This window comes from Aspergillus homomorphus, assembly GCF_003184865.1.
Source record: "Aspergillus homomorphus CBS 101889 unplaced genomic scaffold BO97scaffold_7, whole genome shotgun sequence".
NCBI lineage: Eukaryota > Fungi > Ascomycota > Eurotiomycetes > Eurotiales > Aspergillaceae > Aspergillus > Aspergillus homomorphus.
Genome location: NW_020291893.1, coordinates 598,586 through 615,804, shown reverse-complemented (window position 1 = coordinate 615,804; position 17,219 = coordinate 598,586). Strand labels below are relative to the sequence as shown.

General features: G+C 50.9%; 8 protein-coding genes across 8 annotated transcripts; 7 read left to right on the top strand and 1 right to left on the bottom strand.

The window, feature by feature from the left end:
* The first annotated feature begins 231 nt into the window (after nucleotides 1–231).
* BO97DRAFT_260872 (uncharacterized protein) lies at nucleotides 232–825 on the top strand. The gene has a single exon (XM_025690905.1). The coding sequence runs from the start codon at nucleotides 376–378 to the stop codon at nucleotides 787–789; it is 414 nt and encodes a 137-aa protein (XP_025554097.1). The 5' UTR covers nucleotides 232–375; the 3' UTR covers nucleotides 790–825.
* Nucleotides 826–857: 32 nt separating this feature from the next.
* BO97DRAFT_385992 (phosphatidylethanolamine N-methyltransferase) lies at nucleotides 858–4,620 on the top strand. Its single transcript, XM_025693505.1, has 4 exons — nucleotides 858–1,286; nucleotides 1,383–3,984; nucleotides 4,054–4,144; nucleotides 4,224–4,620. The coding sequence occupies exons 1-4, from the start codon at nucleotides 1,103–1,105 to the stop codon at nucleotides 4,299–4,301; spliced, it is 2,955 nt and encodes a 984-aa protein (XP_025554096.1). The 5' UTR covers nucleotides 858–1,102; the 3' UTR covers nucleotides 4,302–4,620.
* Nucleotides 4,621–6,453: 1,833 nt separating this feature from the next.
* Nucleotides 6,454–7,631, top strand: BO97DRAFT_364397 (3' exoribonuclease family protein). The gene is made up of 2 exons (XM_025692541.1): nucleotides 6,454–6,665; nucleotides 6,729–7,631. The coding sequence occupies exons 1-2, from the start codon at nucleotides 6,527–6,529 to the stop codon at nucleotides 7,547–7,549; spliced, it is 960 nt and encodes a 319-aa protein (XP_025554095.1). The 5' UTR covers nucleotides 6,454–6,526; the 3' UTR covers nucleotides 7,550–7,631.
* A 444-nt stretch (nucleotides 7,632–8,075) lies between these two features.
* BO97DRAFT_412224 (uncharacterized protein) lies at nucleotides 8,076–9,092 on the top strand (the record flags this gene model as incomplete). Its single annotated transcript, XM_025696227.1, has 2 exons — nucleotides 8,076–8,171; nucleotides 8,367–9,092. 2 exons carry the CDS (start codon nucleotides 8,076–8,078, stop codon nucleotides 9,090–9,092), a joined length of 822 nt encoding a protein of 273 aa, XP_025554094.1.
* Nucleotides 9,093–9,656: 564 nt separating this feature from the next.
* On the top strand, nucleotides 9,657–10,203 carry BO97DRAFT_260796 (uncharacterized protein). The gene has a single exon (XM_025690904.1). It carries the CDS (start codon nucleotides 9,752–9,754, stop codon nucleotides 10,085–10,087), a length of 336 nt encoding a protein of 111 aa, XP_025554093.1. The 5' UTR covers nucleotides 9,657–9,751; the 3' UTR covers nucleotides 10,088–10,203.
* Nucleotides 10,204–10,220: 17 nt separating this feature from the next.
* BO97DRAFT_441414 (putative amino acid transporter) lies at nucleotides 10,221–12,078 on the bottom strand (the record flags this gene model as incomplete). The annotated part of the gene is made up of 3 exons (XM_025698169.1): nucleotides 10,437–12,078; nucleotides 10,337–10,379; nucleotides 10,221–10,270 (listed from the first exon to the last, which is right to left on the bottom strand). Exons 1-3 carry the CDS (start codon nucleotides 11,832–11,834, stop codon nucleotides 10,221–10,223), a joined length of 1,491 nt encoding a protein of 496 aa, XP_025554092.1. The 5' UTR covers nucleotides 11,835–12,078.
* Nucleotides 12,079–13,309: 1,231 nt separating this feature from the next.
* On the top strand, nucleotides 13,310–14,152 carry BO97DRAFT_260791 (uncharacterized protein). The gene is made up of 2 exons (XM_025690903.1): nucleotides 13,310–13,531; nucleotides 13,619–14,152. Exons 1-2 carry the CDS (start codon nucleotides 13,467–13,469, stop codon nucleotides 14,016–14,018), a joined length of 465 nt encoding a protein of 154 aa, XP_025554091.1. The 5' UTR covers nucleotides 13,310–13,466; the 3' UTR covers nucleotides 14,019–14,152.
* Nucleotides 14,153–14,892: 740 nt separating this feature from the next.
* BO97DRAFT_412222 (uncharacterized protein) lies at nucleotides 14,893–16,935 on the top strand (the record flags this gene model as incomplete). Its single annotated transcript, XM_025696226.1, has 1 exon — nucleotides 14,893–16,935. The coding sequence occupies one exon, from the start codon at nucleotides 14,893–14,895 to the stop codon at nucleotides 16,933–16,935; it is 2,043 nt and encodes a 680-aa protein (XP_025554090.1).
* Nucleotides 16,936–17,219: the final 284 nt, after the last annotated feature.

Here is a 17,219-nt window from a genome sequence, read left to right as displayed (position 1 = left end):
ACCAGGAAACCACGATGATCGAGTCCACCCGGGCTATTTGAGGCCTCATTTTTCTTGGATACAGGATTAATAACTCCATGGTGCATTAATAGACTTGACCCGATGGTATTTGGGTCAATGCTTGAAACCCTGAGCGTCCTTGCGACGGATAGGACTTGCACATGAACAACCCAGACCTAGCTTGTCTGATTCTTCCCTTCCCTCCGTGAGGGGTTCTAGGATGACTGGAAAGCGCGCAGATGCCCATTAAGAGCCAAAAAGCTTGCATAACTAGGCACAGTAGATACATAGCTTCCGCAGCTTCATCTTCCATGGTGGCACTAAGACCATCATCGAGGCTTAGCGAGAAGAGAACTGTCCAGTGAAACTCAGAGGATGAGAAGACCGCAGTTACCGCCCATCAGACTTAATATAATAGTCTTTGTGGTGCAGCAGAATGCAATGCCACTATTCGGGGAGATTAATGCGGGAGTGACATTCATTCACCACACCACGGCACTGGACCCTTCCGATGGATATGCAGTCGATTCAATTCCAGTCTTTCTCCCTCATTCCGACCCATTCTGTCTGAATCCCACCCAGACTCCGATGAGCGTCATGATTGGCGTCGAACCGCCCTTTCCAAGCTGTCCGTCCGTCGAGGGCCCATCGATGCTTTCCCTTCCCCAGGGCAAGGGATCCACCTCAAGCCATAACCGACGGGGAAAGAGGAGAGAGGCATGGCTAGTGAGTCTAGGTGCTTTGTCTCACCCCCAACGTTTTTTCCTGGCTTTTGTAGTTCTCAATTAATCATAAATAGCTGGACTGACCTCTTTTCTTCCTGCGTAGATATTTCCTTTCTATCTTTCTCACTCTTAGTCCTAAATCTCTCCCTGTTCAACCTAGAGAAATTGCTGGATGCGGCTGGTTGGTTCGGATGAATTCAAACACCAATCATTGCCTTCCCGCCGGTTGAATTTCCCCCACTGTCTCAGTCACAGCCAAGGCTGTCACATGCTTCTGCTACTTCTGTTCTTCCCTCTTCTTCTCCCATTCATTCTCTTGTCCCTCCCTTTGCATCTGCCGGGTACAACCCAACAGAATTCATAGTTTCATTTCAACAATGGATCGTGGCCTCTCAACAGGCTCTAATCTGGGTGAGCACGCGCTACGCGAGAGAACTGTAGCCGTCTCTCAGCCCGATCCAATGGCAAAGTCCGAGGCCCTCACGGCTACTGGCGAGGTTGAGGCCAAGGATGATGCACAGAAGGACAAAAAGACCTTCGGCCGCACCCCTGGTGGTACAGGTTAGTGGCATTTTTCACCCCCCTGGTCTAGCTTGAGATATCCGTTTAATCTGCCCCAGTTAGCAGTTGCACTAACGCTATTTGACAATGTGTTAGTGTTCACGGTGCCTCAGACCCATGATATGGTCTCTCAACTCTTGTCTCCTTCAGAACCCAAAAACCTTTCTGATGTCCTTGTTCTTCTCATTCTGGGTGCTCATATTTTCCTATTACGGCAACTCCCCCAAGGTGCAAAAGTCCCAGTGTTTGCTGTCGTCTATCTCTTTTGGCGGGCGGCATACAACATTGGCATCGGATGGCTTCTACACAATCAGTCTCACCACAACACACTTGTTCGGTGGGCCGAACAGACCAAAATCTTTGTGAACCCGTCCACGAACCAGAATCCCCATCCTAACCTGTATAAACTAATCAAGCGCGAACTGGAAACTAAGGTCCCTGTCGATTATTCGTTCGACGAGGCTCCGCTCGAGTACAATACTTGGCTCGTCTTTCGTCGCCTCGTGGACCTTATTCTCATGTGTGACTTTACGTCATACTGCCTTTTTGCCATAGCATGTAGCCATCACCCCGTTGATGAGGGTGTTCTGATGACTATTGTGCGCTGGGCATCTGGTATCGCGTTAGTGCTGTTCAACCTCTGGGTTAAACTAGATGCTCATCGCGTGGTGAAAGATTTTGCGTGGTACTGGGGAGATTTCTTCTTTCTCATTGACCAAGAGTTGACGTTCGACGGTGTCTTCGAGATGGCTCCTCATCCGATGTACTCCGTCGGGTACGCCGGATACTACGGCATTTCGTTGATGGCAGCAAGCTACAAAGTGCTGTTCATCTCCATCCTCGCCCATGCAGCTCAATTTGCGTTCTTGGTATTTGTCGAGAATCCGCATATCGACAAGACGTACAATCCTCCTCCTCCGCGCAAGCGTATGACGGAGCAAGATTTTGTATCCACATCGTCCCAGGCCAGCGAGCCTTCTGTTGCCTCATCACCGGTTGATGAGCAGCTGCCCCATGCGACAAACTACCCAACAAGCAACCCTCCTCCATCGGTCCACAGTTTACTAGGGCTCCACAACTTGGACCTGCATCGGATAACAGATAGCTCGTCCTTGCTGGTCCAGTTCCTTGTATTCGCCCTGACCGTCCTGACGCCGTCTACACCTCGCTATCAATTCATTTTCGTGGCCAATGCAGCAATCTGGAGACTCTGGTTCTCCGTCGGTACCGGGTACCTCCTTATCCGTCAATCAAACTGTAAAGCATGGACTCGACATTTCGTCAAGTATGGCGAGACCCCCCACGAAGCTTGGAATCAGTGGAAGGGCACGTACCATCTGAGCATGATAATGTGCTATGCGAGCTTCATTGCCGCCGTGTGGAAGATGTACACCTTTCCTGCTGACTGGGGCTACGGTTTGGTCTTGCTCCGACATGTCCTGGGCGTAGGGCTTATCTGCCTGCAGACATGGACCTCGGTCAGCATTTACGAATCGCTGGGCGAGTTCGGCTGGTTCTACGGTGATTTCTTCTTCCAGGGATCTCACAAATTGACGTATAATGGCATCTACCGCTTCCTGAACAACCCTGAACGTGTTTTGGGTCTGGCAGGTGTCTGGGGTGCTGTTCTGATAACAAGTAGCGGAGCAATCATTTTCCTCGCGCTAATAAGTCACGTCTTAAGCATGGCTTTCATTCAATTTGTTGAGCGTCCTCACATGCAAAAGCTCTATGGCCAAAGCTTGCGACAAGATGCGGGGCTTGTTAAGAGCCTCAAGCGATCCCTGCCCCCTTCGCTCCGCCAACTGCATGGTAGCGTGGATAAGATCGTGGACGAATCATTCGAGTTCATCGAAGAGCTAATCGATACGGCGCGCCCTAAGCTTGCCGCCGGTGTTAACACCTTCGTGAAAGATACCACTGCACTCTTTCAGACGTATCCCGCCCGTGTTACCATCTCCCGCATTGACGAAGATCTTGCAGGATATGATTCGCGGGATTACTCGTTGGTGGTTGAGGGCACTCTATCGTCCTCTGTGGATGCGATCGACCCGTATAGTGGTAGGGAAGGTGCTGACGCGCGTGTGCCCCTGGACAGACGAGGCGATCTCAGAAACCTGGTATTTGAATACGGTGCACCGATCAAAGTCCGATGGACGGCTCCTCTGAACCACAGCAAGAAGGACTGGATCGGTCTCTACCGTGTCACTGACAACACCTCACGTGAGGTTACGCGGGTTTCTTCCCAAGGCAGATGGATCGCGACGAACGCCGGTGTCTACGATAACCTGACCTGCGAGAAAGGCATTGTGACGACTGATGTCAGGGTACCAGGCTTCCAGCGTTCGGATGGTGACACAGACGACGTCTTCAGGGGTGAAGTCGTCTTCACAGGTGACAAGCTCTTCTGGACCCAGGGTGCCTTCGAGTTCCGCTACCACCACAATGGCAAGCACAACGTGATGGCCATCTCGCGACCCTTCGAGATCCGCGCTGCTCGGTTTGACGAGGAGGATATCTTGGAGAGCAACCCGGAGGACCTTCAAGCGGCTGTCGAGCTGAAACTATTGCCCGTAATCCGCAACTGCCTGGATCAGGACCCGGAAATCGCACCCGAGACGGTGGATGAGCAATTCGGCAGCCAGGTGGAACGAAATGGCAAGTATGCCAAACGAGTTGTCTTCGCCGTACATCAGATGTGAGTTTATCATGTTAAAATCCTGCCTCCCGTGCTGTATGGCCCACTAACGCTCCTTCTCTTCTTCAGGTTTGGCGTGGAATTCGCGCCCGAAGTCGTTCGCGCCGATGGAACGGTCCGCAATCTCGCGTGGAGGATATGTAACGCCAAGCGAGTTCTGGTAAGCAACGCTCCTCAGCCACCACAGCCCATGCCATGGAATACAAGAGAAGAAACCTGACAGTGTGGTGTATCTGCAGGCTCCTTACAGCATGACGAGCAACGGCACTTCGACTCCAAGTGAAACCCCCGGAAAAGGCGAGGTTGTTGTGGCATGAGATTGCTTCGAAGCTTAATCAAATATATATCCATCCCCATTTCACATTGCCAACATCGACGGACATGTCGAGTAACCACAGTCCCGACTTCGTCGCACTGCTCATACACTTTTTTTCCACTCGGTCACACGAACGCATAACACAAAACACACCCAGATAGAAAGGAAGACAGGCAAGTATACACTGTGAAACCAGACTCAAAAGCTCTTACTATGACATGGCCGAGGCGACATTCTTCGCAGGGATACACTCCTCAGCTAGCTCTACGTGTACATATGCTTTTTACCTTGGGATACCATACATACGCATATTGCTTGGGACTTGTTTTCCACTTTTCAAAAATTCTTTGTATTGTGTTGAAGAGGTGTGCGATTGAGGATAGGTAGGCATGAGATACCAAAAAACAAGGGCAGAGAGGAAAAAGGGCAAGATCGTCGAATGTCCATCAGGCATGTGGTGAAATTTTGTCTCATGGCCATGAAGGCTCTGAAGTAGCAAATACGTAGATATGCAAACATCTTCTGAACGACGACGATCGGATGATAGGAGCGAGGATGATTGGAAGCAAAGAAAGAAGAACAAGATACTTACCACTCAGACGACTTGGGTCAAATGAGGATAAAAGAGTGGACTCGACGATCAAGAGATGCAGAGAAATCCAATTGATTTCCGTTCATATTCCGTGCTATCTACGACTAGCCACTATCCCACACACTAGCCCAAAAGCGATTCTCATCAAAATCAAACCTGCAAGCCAGTACTGTCAGCATACTCGCTACTCAAAACCAGAGAGAGCATTCTCCATCGACAGCAGAATAGGTTGAAAGTGGAAAAAAAATCAGCCAAGCCGGTTAATTCATCCCTTCCCCTGCCAGCCCCGACCCCCCAACTCGCCGTCCAAAACGAACTTCGAGCCAGAAGGAAGGCGCTGACACAAGTCAAGCGTAGCAGAAAGTCACCCCCGAAGGTTTCCCACAAGCCCTCAAAGAGGTGAAATGTAAAAGTTAAGACAGACCGGCGTGAATCCGCCTCCTCAAGAGCTCCACAACCTTCCTCCCTTTCGGGCGGAATGATCCGAAGATCATCCCACACCGTAAAGGTCCAGTATAAGGGAGATGAGAAAGACGGTACCGATTTGCCCACTCGTAATATACATTTGCTCAGTGCGGAATGTTGCGAGGGATTATCAGGGAGAGATTTCGCACGGCTCGAGGGGCGGTTCTCCACGGTGGGAGATCATTGAATGGATTGACTTGTTGTCATCATAGACATTGGGGTGTTTGTTGTGGGTGAATGAAAAAAAAAAAAGGAGGTTCTTACCATTGGTGGCTTGTGTGGAGATGTTGTGTGGATGAAATGGTGGCATTGAAGCTACAGTACCTGGAGTCTTTGCAGCTGTTAGCATGCTTGTTTTCCTCATATGGGTGAAGAAAGCGTTTGTGAATGTAATTGGCATCAGGAGTTTTTTGGTAAGGTATTTGGTTATCTTCAAAAATTTTGCAGAAGCAGAACTGAAAAGAAATTTTTCTCATCATGAAATAAGGCCGAGCGGTGTACTCGGGTTGGGTAAGGTAGGCATAAGATAGACATTCAAGGCAGACATACCAGTTCTTTTACATTAGTTATAAGTACCTCATTCATGAATGAGTTTGGTTGAACCTGTCTTTAGTGAACGTTAGCCGATTGTCCACTGCAGTATGATGACTGAGCACACAAAGCATATCAAGTATGGTTGTCAGATGGTGATGCATGTTTGTTCAATGGCCCATGTGTATGTCGCCAGAACTTCGATTTTTGGATCGCTTTCATCATGCAAGTGATGGTAGTATGAGGTGGGAAGGTGATACTCACATTCTACAAATTAGTTCCAAATGAAGTGTCGATTAAACAAAAGACGCATCATGCACTTTCGCATATGAAGGGCAGGCTGTCCATTAACAACATTCATTGTGTTGTGTGGGAAGAGAGAGGAAGGGAAGGAGAAGAAAAGCGCGAAGCGAGAAAAGAGAAGAAAAACCCACGAGGGGAAGGGAAAAAGAATGCGCCGAGCTTCCGCGCTCCCACCCTGCAAACCATGCAAACACCTCTCAAAATTGTCGCTTTGCGGGCAGGTCGACCGCGCAGCTATCGGATCGCTTTATCAACCCCAATTCATTATCTGCCCACTCGCTGCTTTCCCTTCGGTCACTTGTCTCAACTGATCGCAGGACGCAAAGACATGTGTAATGACTGACAGACGAAGAATCAATGGGCCGCCTAGCGGCACGAGGCCTGCGGTGTTCGCCTCCTCTCTCAAGTCCACCTCCGGCGCTGTCATAGAAAGACCTCGGCGTCATAGACAACCTAATGAGTTGCGCAAGATCTGTAAGGGCACCGGCCCTCCCATCAACCCACAGACACGAAAGACTAATGTTGATAATGAATCAGTCCTCAAGACGGGGTTGATCCCTTCAGCTTCCGGCTCCGCATACCTCGAATACGAACCGTCTGCCTCCCTCGCCGCAGCTCGTTCCTCCCCTAAGTCCTTGATCCCCCCCTCGTCGGCGCTGAAGCTCGCCTGTACCGTCCATGGACCGAAACCCCTCCCCCGGTCGGCGACCTTCTCGCCCAACCTCGTCCTTACAACCCACGTGAAATACGCGCCCTTCGCTGCCCGCCAACGGAAGGGACACATCCGGGACGCCAGCGAACGCGACCTGGGCGTGCACCTTGAGACTGCGCTCCGAGGCGTCATCGTCGCGGAACGGTGGCCGAAGAGTGGCCTGGATATCACGATCACCATCCTCGAGGCCGAAGACGATCGTTGGTGGGGGGATGCGCCCGACTCGCACGACGCTCCCTGGGGCATGATGAACGTTCTGGCCGGGTGTATCACGGCCGCGTCCGCAGCCATTGCCGACGCGCGCATCGACTGCTTGGACCTGGTGGCGGGCGGCGTGGCTGCCATCGTCTCTGACGACGAAGTCACCGAGGAGGGAAAACGAACGCCCAAGTTGATGCTGGATACGGATCCGGCCGAGCACAAGTCCATTCTGTCTGCGTGCGTGGTCGCTTACATGCCTGCTCGGGACGAGATTACCGAGATCTGGCTCAAGGGCGATCACTCCAAGGCTTCTTTGGGGGTGGATGATAGCAGTCTGAACCATGAAGCGCTGATTGATGGAGCGGTCAATGCGGCGCGCGGAGCTCACACCGTCCTTGTCGAAGCCGTCAGGGAATCGGCTGAACGCTACGCTGGGTTGACGTGACGACAGGCGACTTGTGAAAAGGAAGCAAGAAGCATTAATGAAATATAGCGGATCAAAAGAATAATGCCATGCTGTTGTCGATACGATATATCCTTTTCTAGATATCACTTAACATGAAATGAATGCATGGGCCTTCACTCTCCGTCTGCTTACCTTTGTGGCTACATTCGTGGCATACACAAAACAACGCATTGTGTGTAAACGAGACATGCAGCTTGCCGTTTGTATGGCGATGGCTAACCCAGCAGTATTTATTGTCTGCTGCATTCACAAAGAACCACAAAACACCGACCGACCCTCTCTTCTTCTCTATTTATGTTGAATTTCCTCCCAAGTCCTCAGTACCTTCCTTCTTTACCCAGAACATAACTGTCTCTATCCTCACCAACTACTTTCGAGAAGCTCATCTACTTCTCATCCTTCGAAGATCAAACCAAACCAACCAAGCACGTCCACATCCAGCCCTCCTAACTCACCTCCCATATCCCAGACAACAACAACAACAACCACATAAACAATAAACCAAATGCACAACGCAACACCCACCACAGCCCCCAAACCCACCGCCGAAGCCGACGTCCTGCTCCTCTACGTGATCCTGCTAAACGCAGACTCCAACACCGTAAGGCCCGTCCTCACCTCACCTCAAATCACCCCAAAGAACGTCACTACACTATCAAGACCAACTTGTTTCATCTTAGCACAAACGAAACTCAACGACTAGGCCAAGTTCCTTCTTCACCCCATCCCCAAACTTCCAACCCCAAAACAAACCACACTACGTAACCACCACAGAAACTAACACACGCCACAAAAGATCAACTGGCCCGCCGTCGCGAAAGCAACAGGAGTAACGCAGCCCACCGCCCGGCTGAAATGGTATCGTCTCAAGCAGGAGCTCGATTTAAAGGTGCATGCGGGAGGGTTCGATTACAAGGGGGTGCGGGGTGGTGAGGCTCAGATTCATACTCAGGGTCGGGCTCGAGGAGAGGGTGCTGGCGGTGGTACTTCTGCTGCTGCTGCTGAGACCACTGCCCATGAGGTCGGGTCTCAATCTACTGCTGCTTGGGGAGAAGGGGCCGGCTCTTCTCTTGAGAAGCATGAGCAGGAGCAGCAGCCACTACGGCAGACGAACAAGACGCAGAAACAGAAAAAGACGAGCGCGCCGAGGATCTATCCGCCGGAGACATCCTTTATGTTGTCGGAGTCGGGGTCTGATGTTGCGGATGATGAGGGTGAGGATGAGGATGATTGGGTGGATGGAACGCATGGTGGACGGAGGAAGAGCTGTGTGTTTTACCTTGGGGATCGGGGGGTGATGCCTGCGGTGGTGAATGAGGGCAAGTCTGCGTCTGCGACGGCTGCTTGTGCTTCTGCTTCTGAGATTATAGCGCCGGAGTTGAGGTTAATTGAGTCTCGGGAGCGGATGTCGTGTTGGTCGTCGGATTCGTCGTTGGTGAGGGTGGGGATGTGGGGGGATAGTTCGCAGGGAGAGGATTGTGCTATTTACTCTGATGAGGATGGAGAGGATGAGAAGAGTTAAGGCAAGGGCGAGGTTGGGGCTGGGACTGGGATTCGTGATCATACTCCAGATGGTATTTAATATTGGTAAGGTGAAGGTAGGGACTGAGGATTGATACTGTACTTTTGTGTGATTGGAGTGTGTTGGCAAGTACATAACAATGGGCCTTTGGAGGTGGTTGTTGCGACTACTTTGTACTACTAGAGCAGAGCTTCGGTCAAGCGTGGAAGAATGGGAATGATGGCCTCTTTCCTTAGTATCTTCTATCTCTTCTTCCCCTCTCCGTCGCCTCTCACAATGTGACACAGCCCGCGTATCCCTCTCGAAAGATTATTTTTAGTTTTTCTGCTTGGTGACTACATTGACAAGGCGCAATATCTCTCCTGGCTTCAAGAACTTTTGTCCACCAGAATTGAAACACCTGCTCTCCCCCCTCTCCCCCCCCCCACTCTCTCTCTCTCTCTGTGTCCTATCACCGGGCTGCATGATAATGCAGGGAAATCCAACTAGGTATCTGCAGCTCTACTTTGGTCGTATATTTAGGTGGAAGACTGACCACAACACAGGCGAGAAGAAAGGCTTATAGTGGCTTGAGAATGGACTCTCCTCAGAGCGTTTAACATACCATCACGTTACCATCAACTTTTAAAAAAAGATGTCGAACTTCGCAACAATCCTATATGACACAGAGGCATGGCACAGTCCCGACTACATCAATACATCCATCCAGCACCTCGAGGCAGCCAACTACACAACCCGGAAAGATCCACCTGCCTTCCGTCAACCCACCTCAGCACTACTCCGACTTCATGGCGGACGTTGCCCATACTCGTGCCGAGGACAAAGCCATCACTGACGGTCCACGGGTCCTGGTCTTCGTCCATCCCTACGAAAGTCTGCCCGCCAACGAAGCGGTGCAGCAGATGATGATCGAGGAGACGACAAAGAGTTCTGGAATGCGGACAGAGAGCGCTGATGCGTCTCATGTTCCGGTTTACAGCCAAACGGATGACTGAGCGCTGCGAGTTGACGTGCTGATGGTTAGAATATTTTGATTGCACTCGCTGGCATTTTCTACTTGAAGAAAAGCTTATTGTCTCAACTTGGATTTCTCCTATCTCGCACGACCATTGAGTGCGTAGCGATATGCTAGCCATGTACATTTGAACCAGCGAGCCATATACACCCAAGTATCAATGCTGTGAGAATTCATGTGAGCGAGCGAGCCCCATCAGATGACAGGTCGCGTCAAGCCATGGGCGCACATGTGAAGACGCCTCTTACAGTCTCTCTGTCGAACTGACGCTTCTAAAACACAGATTAGCAGCCGCATCTCAAACAGAAAAAAAGAGCTGGACAACTCACAATATCGACAATACTGGAATAGGTCCCACCACCCAACACGATAATGCCAACACAGAACAGAAACGCAGCGGATAAGTCGTGCAGTAATCGTTTTCGATTGTTGCCCTCGCTCTTACGAAGAAACATGAACCACATGACGGCTGGGATATAAAGAACAAATCCAGAAACAAATAATGCCGAACTGAGAGCGAGGAGATCGTTGAAAAAGGGAATCACCTCCGAGATGACCCAGGCACAGACTGTGATGGCCAGTAGAACAAGTAGCCATGTCGTCCAGCCTTTAGGGGTGTTGATGTATCTGACCACCGAATTCTCGTACAGGCGCAGATGTACATATCGAGCCGTGACCGTGTTGTTGAGAGCGCCAGAAATGTAAATTACCGGCAATGCTACCCCGAATGCGATTTTGGTCATCAAACTGCTCATGGAGAGCAGTGCGGGACTTTGGACGTCTACACCAACAAAAGCATAGATCAATGCGCCCACGAGAGTGTAGATCACGATCTCTAGGCCACCCAATGTCCAGATAGACTTCATATAGTCCTGTGGCTTGTGCATTTCGTCCATGAAGGAGAATTGATACATGGCGAAACTGTAAGCAAACACGATATTTGAAACTGCGATGAACCCGTCTGCAACAGTCGTGCCAGGTCTGGGCCATGCGGACCAATTGACCCCTGCTAGTCCCCCGGGCTTGTTCGCAGCTTCCACGCCAGTAGCAATGATGGCGATAATGATGGCTGCCATTATCGAGCCGAAGTCGATGTAGCCCAGGATAGCCGCGTCGGTAAAGGATGGCATGACGGCCAATAGCATCAGTAACACAGCCGAAACAATCCCGAATACCATGGAGCATGTCGCATTATTGGTCAGGACATCAAAAGTAATTGTGCCGGTCAAGCAGTAGGATGCAGTCACCAGAATGAGCTGTAGCACAAACATGACACCGAAAAGCTCTCTGCCGAACTTCCCCAACATGAGAGTTCCAACATCACCGTAATGATGAATGGTGGGAAATGCGATCTTCATTTCTCCGACAAGATAGCTGGCATAGATTGCGATGACGCCCACTCCGATGCAGCAGATCGTACCTGCCACCATCCCTAAGGTCGCAAATGAGGCTGGCAGCGTCAGGACACCGAGAGCGATAGCCTCAACGACAAGCACAACGGTTAGACGTTTCCAGCCCAACCTTCGAAAGTGTGCAGCTCCTTCTGCTATCTTCTGCTTTTCGCTGTCGGTGACCGAATCAACATTCCCCTCGCCGATGCTGCTGTTAGGAGACTGGTCGGAGCAGGCTGCCTTCGTGATTTTGTCCTCATCCCAAGCTTTATCCTCCACGTGTTCAGATATGTCCCGGGGAGTAAGTTCATGTTGCGCAATTTTCGAGTCCTCCATGCTGGAGGAATCGTCCGAAAAAGAGCTCCGGGCCCCAGTCTTGTGCACACCTAATTCGCAGTCTGAAACCTCATTGTACGGTCGGTAGAGATATGAGCAAGGTAGAGTCGTTAAGAAGGATGGAAGTCGTGGCAAAGGACGAGAATACTACACCACTGAGTCGCTGACTGCCTGCCTGCTTGCTTGAGTGTCTCGGAAATGTCTCACTTTCAGCTGAGAGCGTAGGACGCATTGGAGAGTTGAGGCCTGATTCGGAACTGGTGGAAAGGTGGAGTGCAGCAGGTCATCGCCGGAAGAGTTCATTGACGTCGAGCATTAAGTAACCTCCGGTCCCCCATGTAACGTCTTGCGCTCTACTACCAGTATTGCAGGCTACCTTCCCCGCATGGCACGGTAAGTAGTTTTTTTCTGCAGAGGTAGGAACGACCCTCCTTCTCCATACGTTTGGCTCCATCGTCCAGAAATGTGGGGTTTGAAATGCATCCTGGCCCTGATGAGCTGGGTGAGCATCCGGACAAGCCGCCGACCTTGACGCTTCCCTGTTATCTAAAACGAACTGCAGTTGGGCTCCTTGCGGAGGGGCTCTGATTGCAGAACTGCATCATCGGAATCCCGGGCTCTTAGGGCTGACTGTTCCCGCGCCGATAGTCTATCCCTGCCGGAACCTGGAAACCATTGTAGGGATGAGTCTAGCATTATGGTTGCAGTTCATAGGTGTTCGCTTATCGATAATGTTCCCATGTGGCATGGGATCATCGCGATACAAGGTTAATTCCGCTCGTGCGATGGAAGGCATGTGTAGAAGCCCGGCTTGAGCATGTCTTCATCCTATTCAGCAAACATGATGACCATGAGCCTGATGTGCTCAGCACCTGACCAAGCGTAGGGTGACTGGTGTTCTCCCCTTTTACAATGCTAGTAGTGTTGTGTGCAGCACACTAGTCTTGAAAAATTCCTGATCTATGCATTCCGTTTCCGGTCATGCCAAGTCCTCAGAGTCATTTGGATCGGCCTCGCCTGCACCAAGATCGCAGGCATTTATGCTTATTCTTATGAGTGAGTTGCGGCATTCCTGATGTCGGCTTGCCCGGAGTGCAGGCAACCTTCGCTTGTGACGTAGAGCAGATTTACTGCTGAGACCGCTAGTCTAAGAGTAGATCCACACTGTAGCCTTTGAAGGGAATTCAGAAGATTGCTCAAGAACCTGTCGATTTGTCTGAAGAGCTCAAGCGATAGTTATAGTTATTTGAGCCGATGAATAGAGCAATATATATGCAGGCGAGCTGGAGGGTTTGAGAGGAGCGAGCACAAACACTACGTTGAATGGAAGAAAAGAAAAGACCGTGGCAGGAATCAAGGGGACAATCTAGTCTATGCTACACAAGTGTATGCAAAAGAGCATTCACAGTGCGTAGACATGCCTCTTACCTAATCCCGACTCGGTCGCTCCGTCCATTGTCAATAACATCGAACCACCAAAGCCCCTGCTCAGTTTTGCGACATCGCAGTTGTATCTCTCCAGTGGCAAATTCTCTTTCAATCAAGGTTGGTGCCACCGCGATCGGCGTTGATGAAACTCTTTGATCGTGACCTCCAATTAAGGGGCATGGAGGCTTCCCCTCTACAAGATGGATGGATGGGTCGTGTGAAGAAGGTCCGGAGAACCCCCGCAAACTCTCCCAATTCATAACACCAAGGTAAAGCATACAATTGGAATAAGACCCCCCCCAAAAAAAGAAAGCACACGGGCAACTGAACGATACACTAACTTGTCTATCTCTTAGCAATGTGTCAAACTTCCACGTCGTTCCTGTCAACCACAATAGATCTCTTCCTCCTGACCACCCAAGCCTTGATGGTGGCCTAGTCGGCGACCTTGCCCCTGTCAATCACTACTATCGCAATGGGGCGATTCCAAGTTCCAAGAGCGCTGGTGCTCGGCTGGCAAGCCCAGTTCCACTCCGAGCCCGCGCCGTTCATTGTCTATTGACGATCAGCTACCCGATATGTCCAATTGGCAATAGCACGTTCCTTCGTTCGAGACCCGCTCATCGGAAGGGGTGTTCGTGGCTCCATCCCGCGACATTTATCGCCTATGACTGGCGCGGCTCCAACATCCTCCAACTGCGCCTAACCTGTCACCGTTTAGCCGACAGAACTTTGTTGTCTTTTTGTCCCCGTTAGAGCATGAAATCGAGAGTTCCTCTCGCTATTGATCACCCACTGCCTGATAGGCTGGTTGGAGTAACTAAATAAGGTAAAGCTCGGCTGCTAAGACTGCCACTGAAATTAGATCTGCATCCTGCAGGCCTTACAGCCATACTAGTACGCCGTGAGTGCCATTAATAGTAAACTCCTGAGACTGCCCTCGCTGTCAAGTGGGTAAGCAACTCTAGCTTTTAGGTTATGACTGTAGGGCGTTAGGGCGCACAATTTGGTCAAATTCGGTTGCAACGGTCATTGACCTGAGGAGGTGGTGAACAACGGCGAATTGACAGACATGGGCTGCAAGAGATATCTGACTGAATTCCAGGGGGTAGGCACTGTCGTCACTGATCGGATCTCAGATGCGCAAATCGAGATTGATGCACACCCTATGATTGTGTCCACCAGATCTCTTCCGGCTGTTGGCTGAGCCCCATCCTCCCAAGCTCCATTACCGAGACCTGGACCACTTCTGCCCCTGATGTAGACCGGAACAAATATGAGATCTGCGAACTGAGCAGCCACAAAACGGAACCTCTTTATTCTCCTCTTCCCTCCTCATTTACTTCTGTTTTCCCCCCTTGTTCCTCATCCCGCCTACTGTTCAATTCCTGGGCACGGTGAGCCTACTCCAAGCCTGCATAATGGGCTAGGAACGATATAAAAGAACACTGGTTTACGAACGCTATATCGAGATCTGACTGAAGCTTTATTGACATCTCGCTCGCTTTGGAAGCAGTCGCCTACGATTTCCAAAATCTTCCATCAGACACAAATTCTAGGCTCTCGCAGCCACACTCATCAACATTTACATCGAAATCTGAAAGGTTCATGAAGGAACCTCAGCACCATAATGGCTTCTCTCAAACGCTTCTTTCACGCAGAGAAGACATCGTCAGAAACTCACGACAATCGAGACCCTCAGACAAGAAGCTTGGCCGGCGATTGCCATTCCTCTGCATTGCCCAGGGCAGCAACATCACAACCCTTGAACTCTGGCTCCAGAATCTCTCAGCCAACCCAAGGGTTGCACACGCGTCCCGTGTCGTCTTACTCTCAACCGCCGTCTTCGCATCCTTCGAGTCCAATTCCTGACAAAACCCCACGGCATGTTGACTTACTGGACGCGCTGTTCTCGTCTCATCGCTACCATATCCAGTGCCCTACTTCTTTGTCGCCTATCACGCCGTACAATGAGGACATCGCGGAAAGAAACATGGCTTTCTTCCTCAAAGGGACTTTTTTCCACAAAGTGGCGTACCCGCGTCCTACTTCTTACCAAGGAGATGCAACATTAAGAAACACATTCAGAGGCAGCAGTCGTTCTCTTGCACGTAGTGCGAGTCCGCGATCTAAATCAGCACATGGATCACCACTTAGGTCGAACCCCCGAAGTGAAAGAGATGCCACGAAAGGTCGCACCCGCTTGCGGGCTAGGGAAGAACGAGTGGCAACTACGACCTCGGAGAAGCTCACAGCGACAGCGTCGTCAGCGCGCGATGAACGACCGAATTCCTCAAGAAAAATAAGCTTCGAAAGAAGCTCCCTGCGCTCTCAGAGGTCAGCACCAAACCTGGTGGCCGAACGGCCCAAAACTTCTGACACGGAGCCTCCTACACCCGGCAATGGCTACCTGGGCGTACCTCCAGCCTACAAGCAAGGCCGTAGATGGAGTAATACTCCTTTGCCAGATAGTCCCACCATACCGCTGTCAATCAGCCACGAGCAGGGTCTGGAGGAAAATGGGTCCACAAAAAATACATCTGGAGTCATCTCCAACTCGAAGGACCAGGAAGGTTCGAATTCGAGTCGAAACCAATCTAAGAAGAATGTCCGGGATCTCTCTATCAATACAAAACTGGCAGCTCGAGGCAAGCCCAACACAAAAGCTACGCACCGCGTCATTCAGCCCCCGACTCCCAACACCGCTGGGTCAACGCGGCCCCTAAGTATCGCAGAGGTCATGAATAGCCCCCTGCCAGTGGCTACACCGACGGCAGTCTCACCTTTACCTCCGTCTACGGAGAAGGTTGCAGAAATCATGGACATGTTTCGACAGGCTTACACGTCCGAGCCGGTAGTGACACCCCACCCAACATTTGAAACCCTCCAGGATGCTATCGTCCGTGAGATCAATTCCCACGACGCCTTCAAACGATTGACGTTCCCCGACACAGAATGTTCCCTTAGCCCTTCCCCTTCTCAGGAGTCTTTCGATAAGGGTCTAAGCGTGCCGCTTTACCCTGATACTGTGCCGGAAAGGGGGCCCAGTGCAAAAGAAGGCCAGCTCCTCAAGTTGATCCGAAAGAGCTCTTTCAGGAAGCATAAGAGGAACTCGGAACAACGAAGAAGTATTTCGACAAGCGTACCATCGACGGCGATACCTCAAGCACCCGGAGGTATCAGTCGACGGAGGCACACAGATGCTCCATTGCCCTCGGACAAAGTTCTGGGCGAGGCGGAGGCGAGCGAAGAAGCCATTGAGGAACCTGAAATGCCGATGACTTTTATGGATCTATTACTTCGAACCGAGGAAGCTACATCCGGCATGATCTCGAAGAAGACCAGCCCCCTACATGGAAACACGAGCCAACCCACTTCCGCGCAGTCTCTTTCGTGCGAGCAGGCGAATCGCTTCAAACCCACACCATCCATCCTCTACATGCGCGCCCACGGTTCCGACTCCACACAAGGATCCCGGTCCAGCTTCTCGGACGACGAAAATGACGAAGAAATCATCGAACTACCCAGCCTGGAGCCGCCGGAGGTCCGTATTCACGGAGTTGACTACGAGCCCGGTGCAGCCACCTCTGCGTCGAATCCAAGCATCAAATCCCCCTACCGCATCATGAGCTGGCCGCGCAAGCCCAGCAACAACACCTTGAATGTTAACTAGCCATGTTGAGATTCTATCTCTCCTTTGAGAAGCGACTCTTTCAGGTTGCCTGACCTACCTAATCCGAGGAGCAATGTCTCTCCTATGAAACCATTTCATGATACCCTAAATTCGCATGTCTAATCCCACGCTGATATGTACACTCTTTCTCTCTACTCGTCTAACCCCAGTCATCCCTTTTTGTTTTTTTTTTTGGAAGAAGCAAAATATGTGATGTCCTTCTCACGGCCGATTTGCTGAACATCATGTCGCATGATTCTGTTTATTGTGGCACTGAAGCTGAC

What these genes read in the sequence shown, in the direction of transcription:
- BO97DRAFT_385992 (XM_025693505.1), top strand. Translation starts at nt 1,103, where the DNA reads ATGGATCGTGGCCTCTCAACAGGCTCTAATCTGGGTGAGCACGCGCTA. An exon ending in CCGCACCCCTGGTGGTACAG is followed by an intron (nt 1,287 to 1,382) that starts GTTAGTGGCATT and finishes ACAATGTGTTAG; the next exon opens with TGTTCACGGTGCCTCAGACC. An exon ending in GTAACGCCAAGCGAGTTCTG is followed by an intron (nt 4,145 to 4,223) that starts GTAAGCAACGCT and finishes GTGTATCTGCAG; the next exon opens with GCTCCTTACAGCATGACGAG.
- BO97DRAFT_364397 (XM_025692541.1), top strand. Translation starts at nt 6,527, where the DNA reads ATGACTGACAGACGAAGAATCAATGGGCCGCCTAGCGGCACGAGGCCT. An exon ending in TAATGAGTTGCGCAAGATCT is followed by an intron (nt 6,666 to 6,728) that starts GTAAGGGCACCG and finishes ATAATGAATCAG; the next exon opens with TCCTCAAGACGGGGTTGATC.
- BO97DRAFT_260872 (XM_025690905.1), top strand. Translation starts at nt 376, where the DNA reads ATGAGAAGACCGCAGTTACCGCCCATCAGACTTAATATAATAGTCTTT.
- BO97DRAFT_260791 (XM_025690903.1), top strand. Translation starts at nt 13,467, where the DNA reads ATGGATGGGTCGTGTGAAGAAGGTCCGGAGAACCCCCGCAAACTCTCC. An exon ending in TCCCAATTCATAACACCAAG is followed by an intron (nt 13,532 to 13,618) that starts GTAAAGCATACA and finishes TCTATCTCTTAG; the next exon opens with CAATGTGTCAAACTTCCACG.
- BO97DRAFT_260796 (XM_025690904.1), top strand. Translation starts at nt 9,752, where the DNA reads ATGACACAGAGGCATGGCACAGTCCCGACTACATCAATACATCCATCC.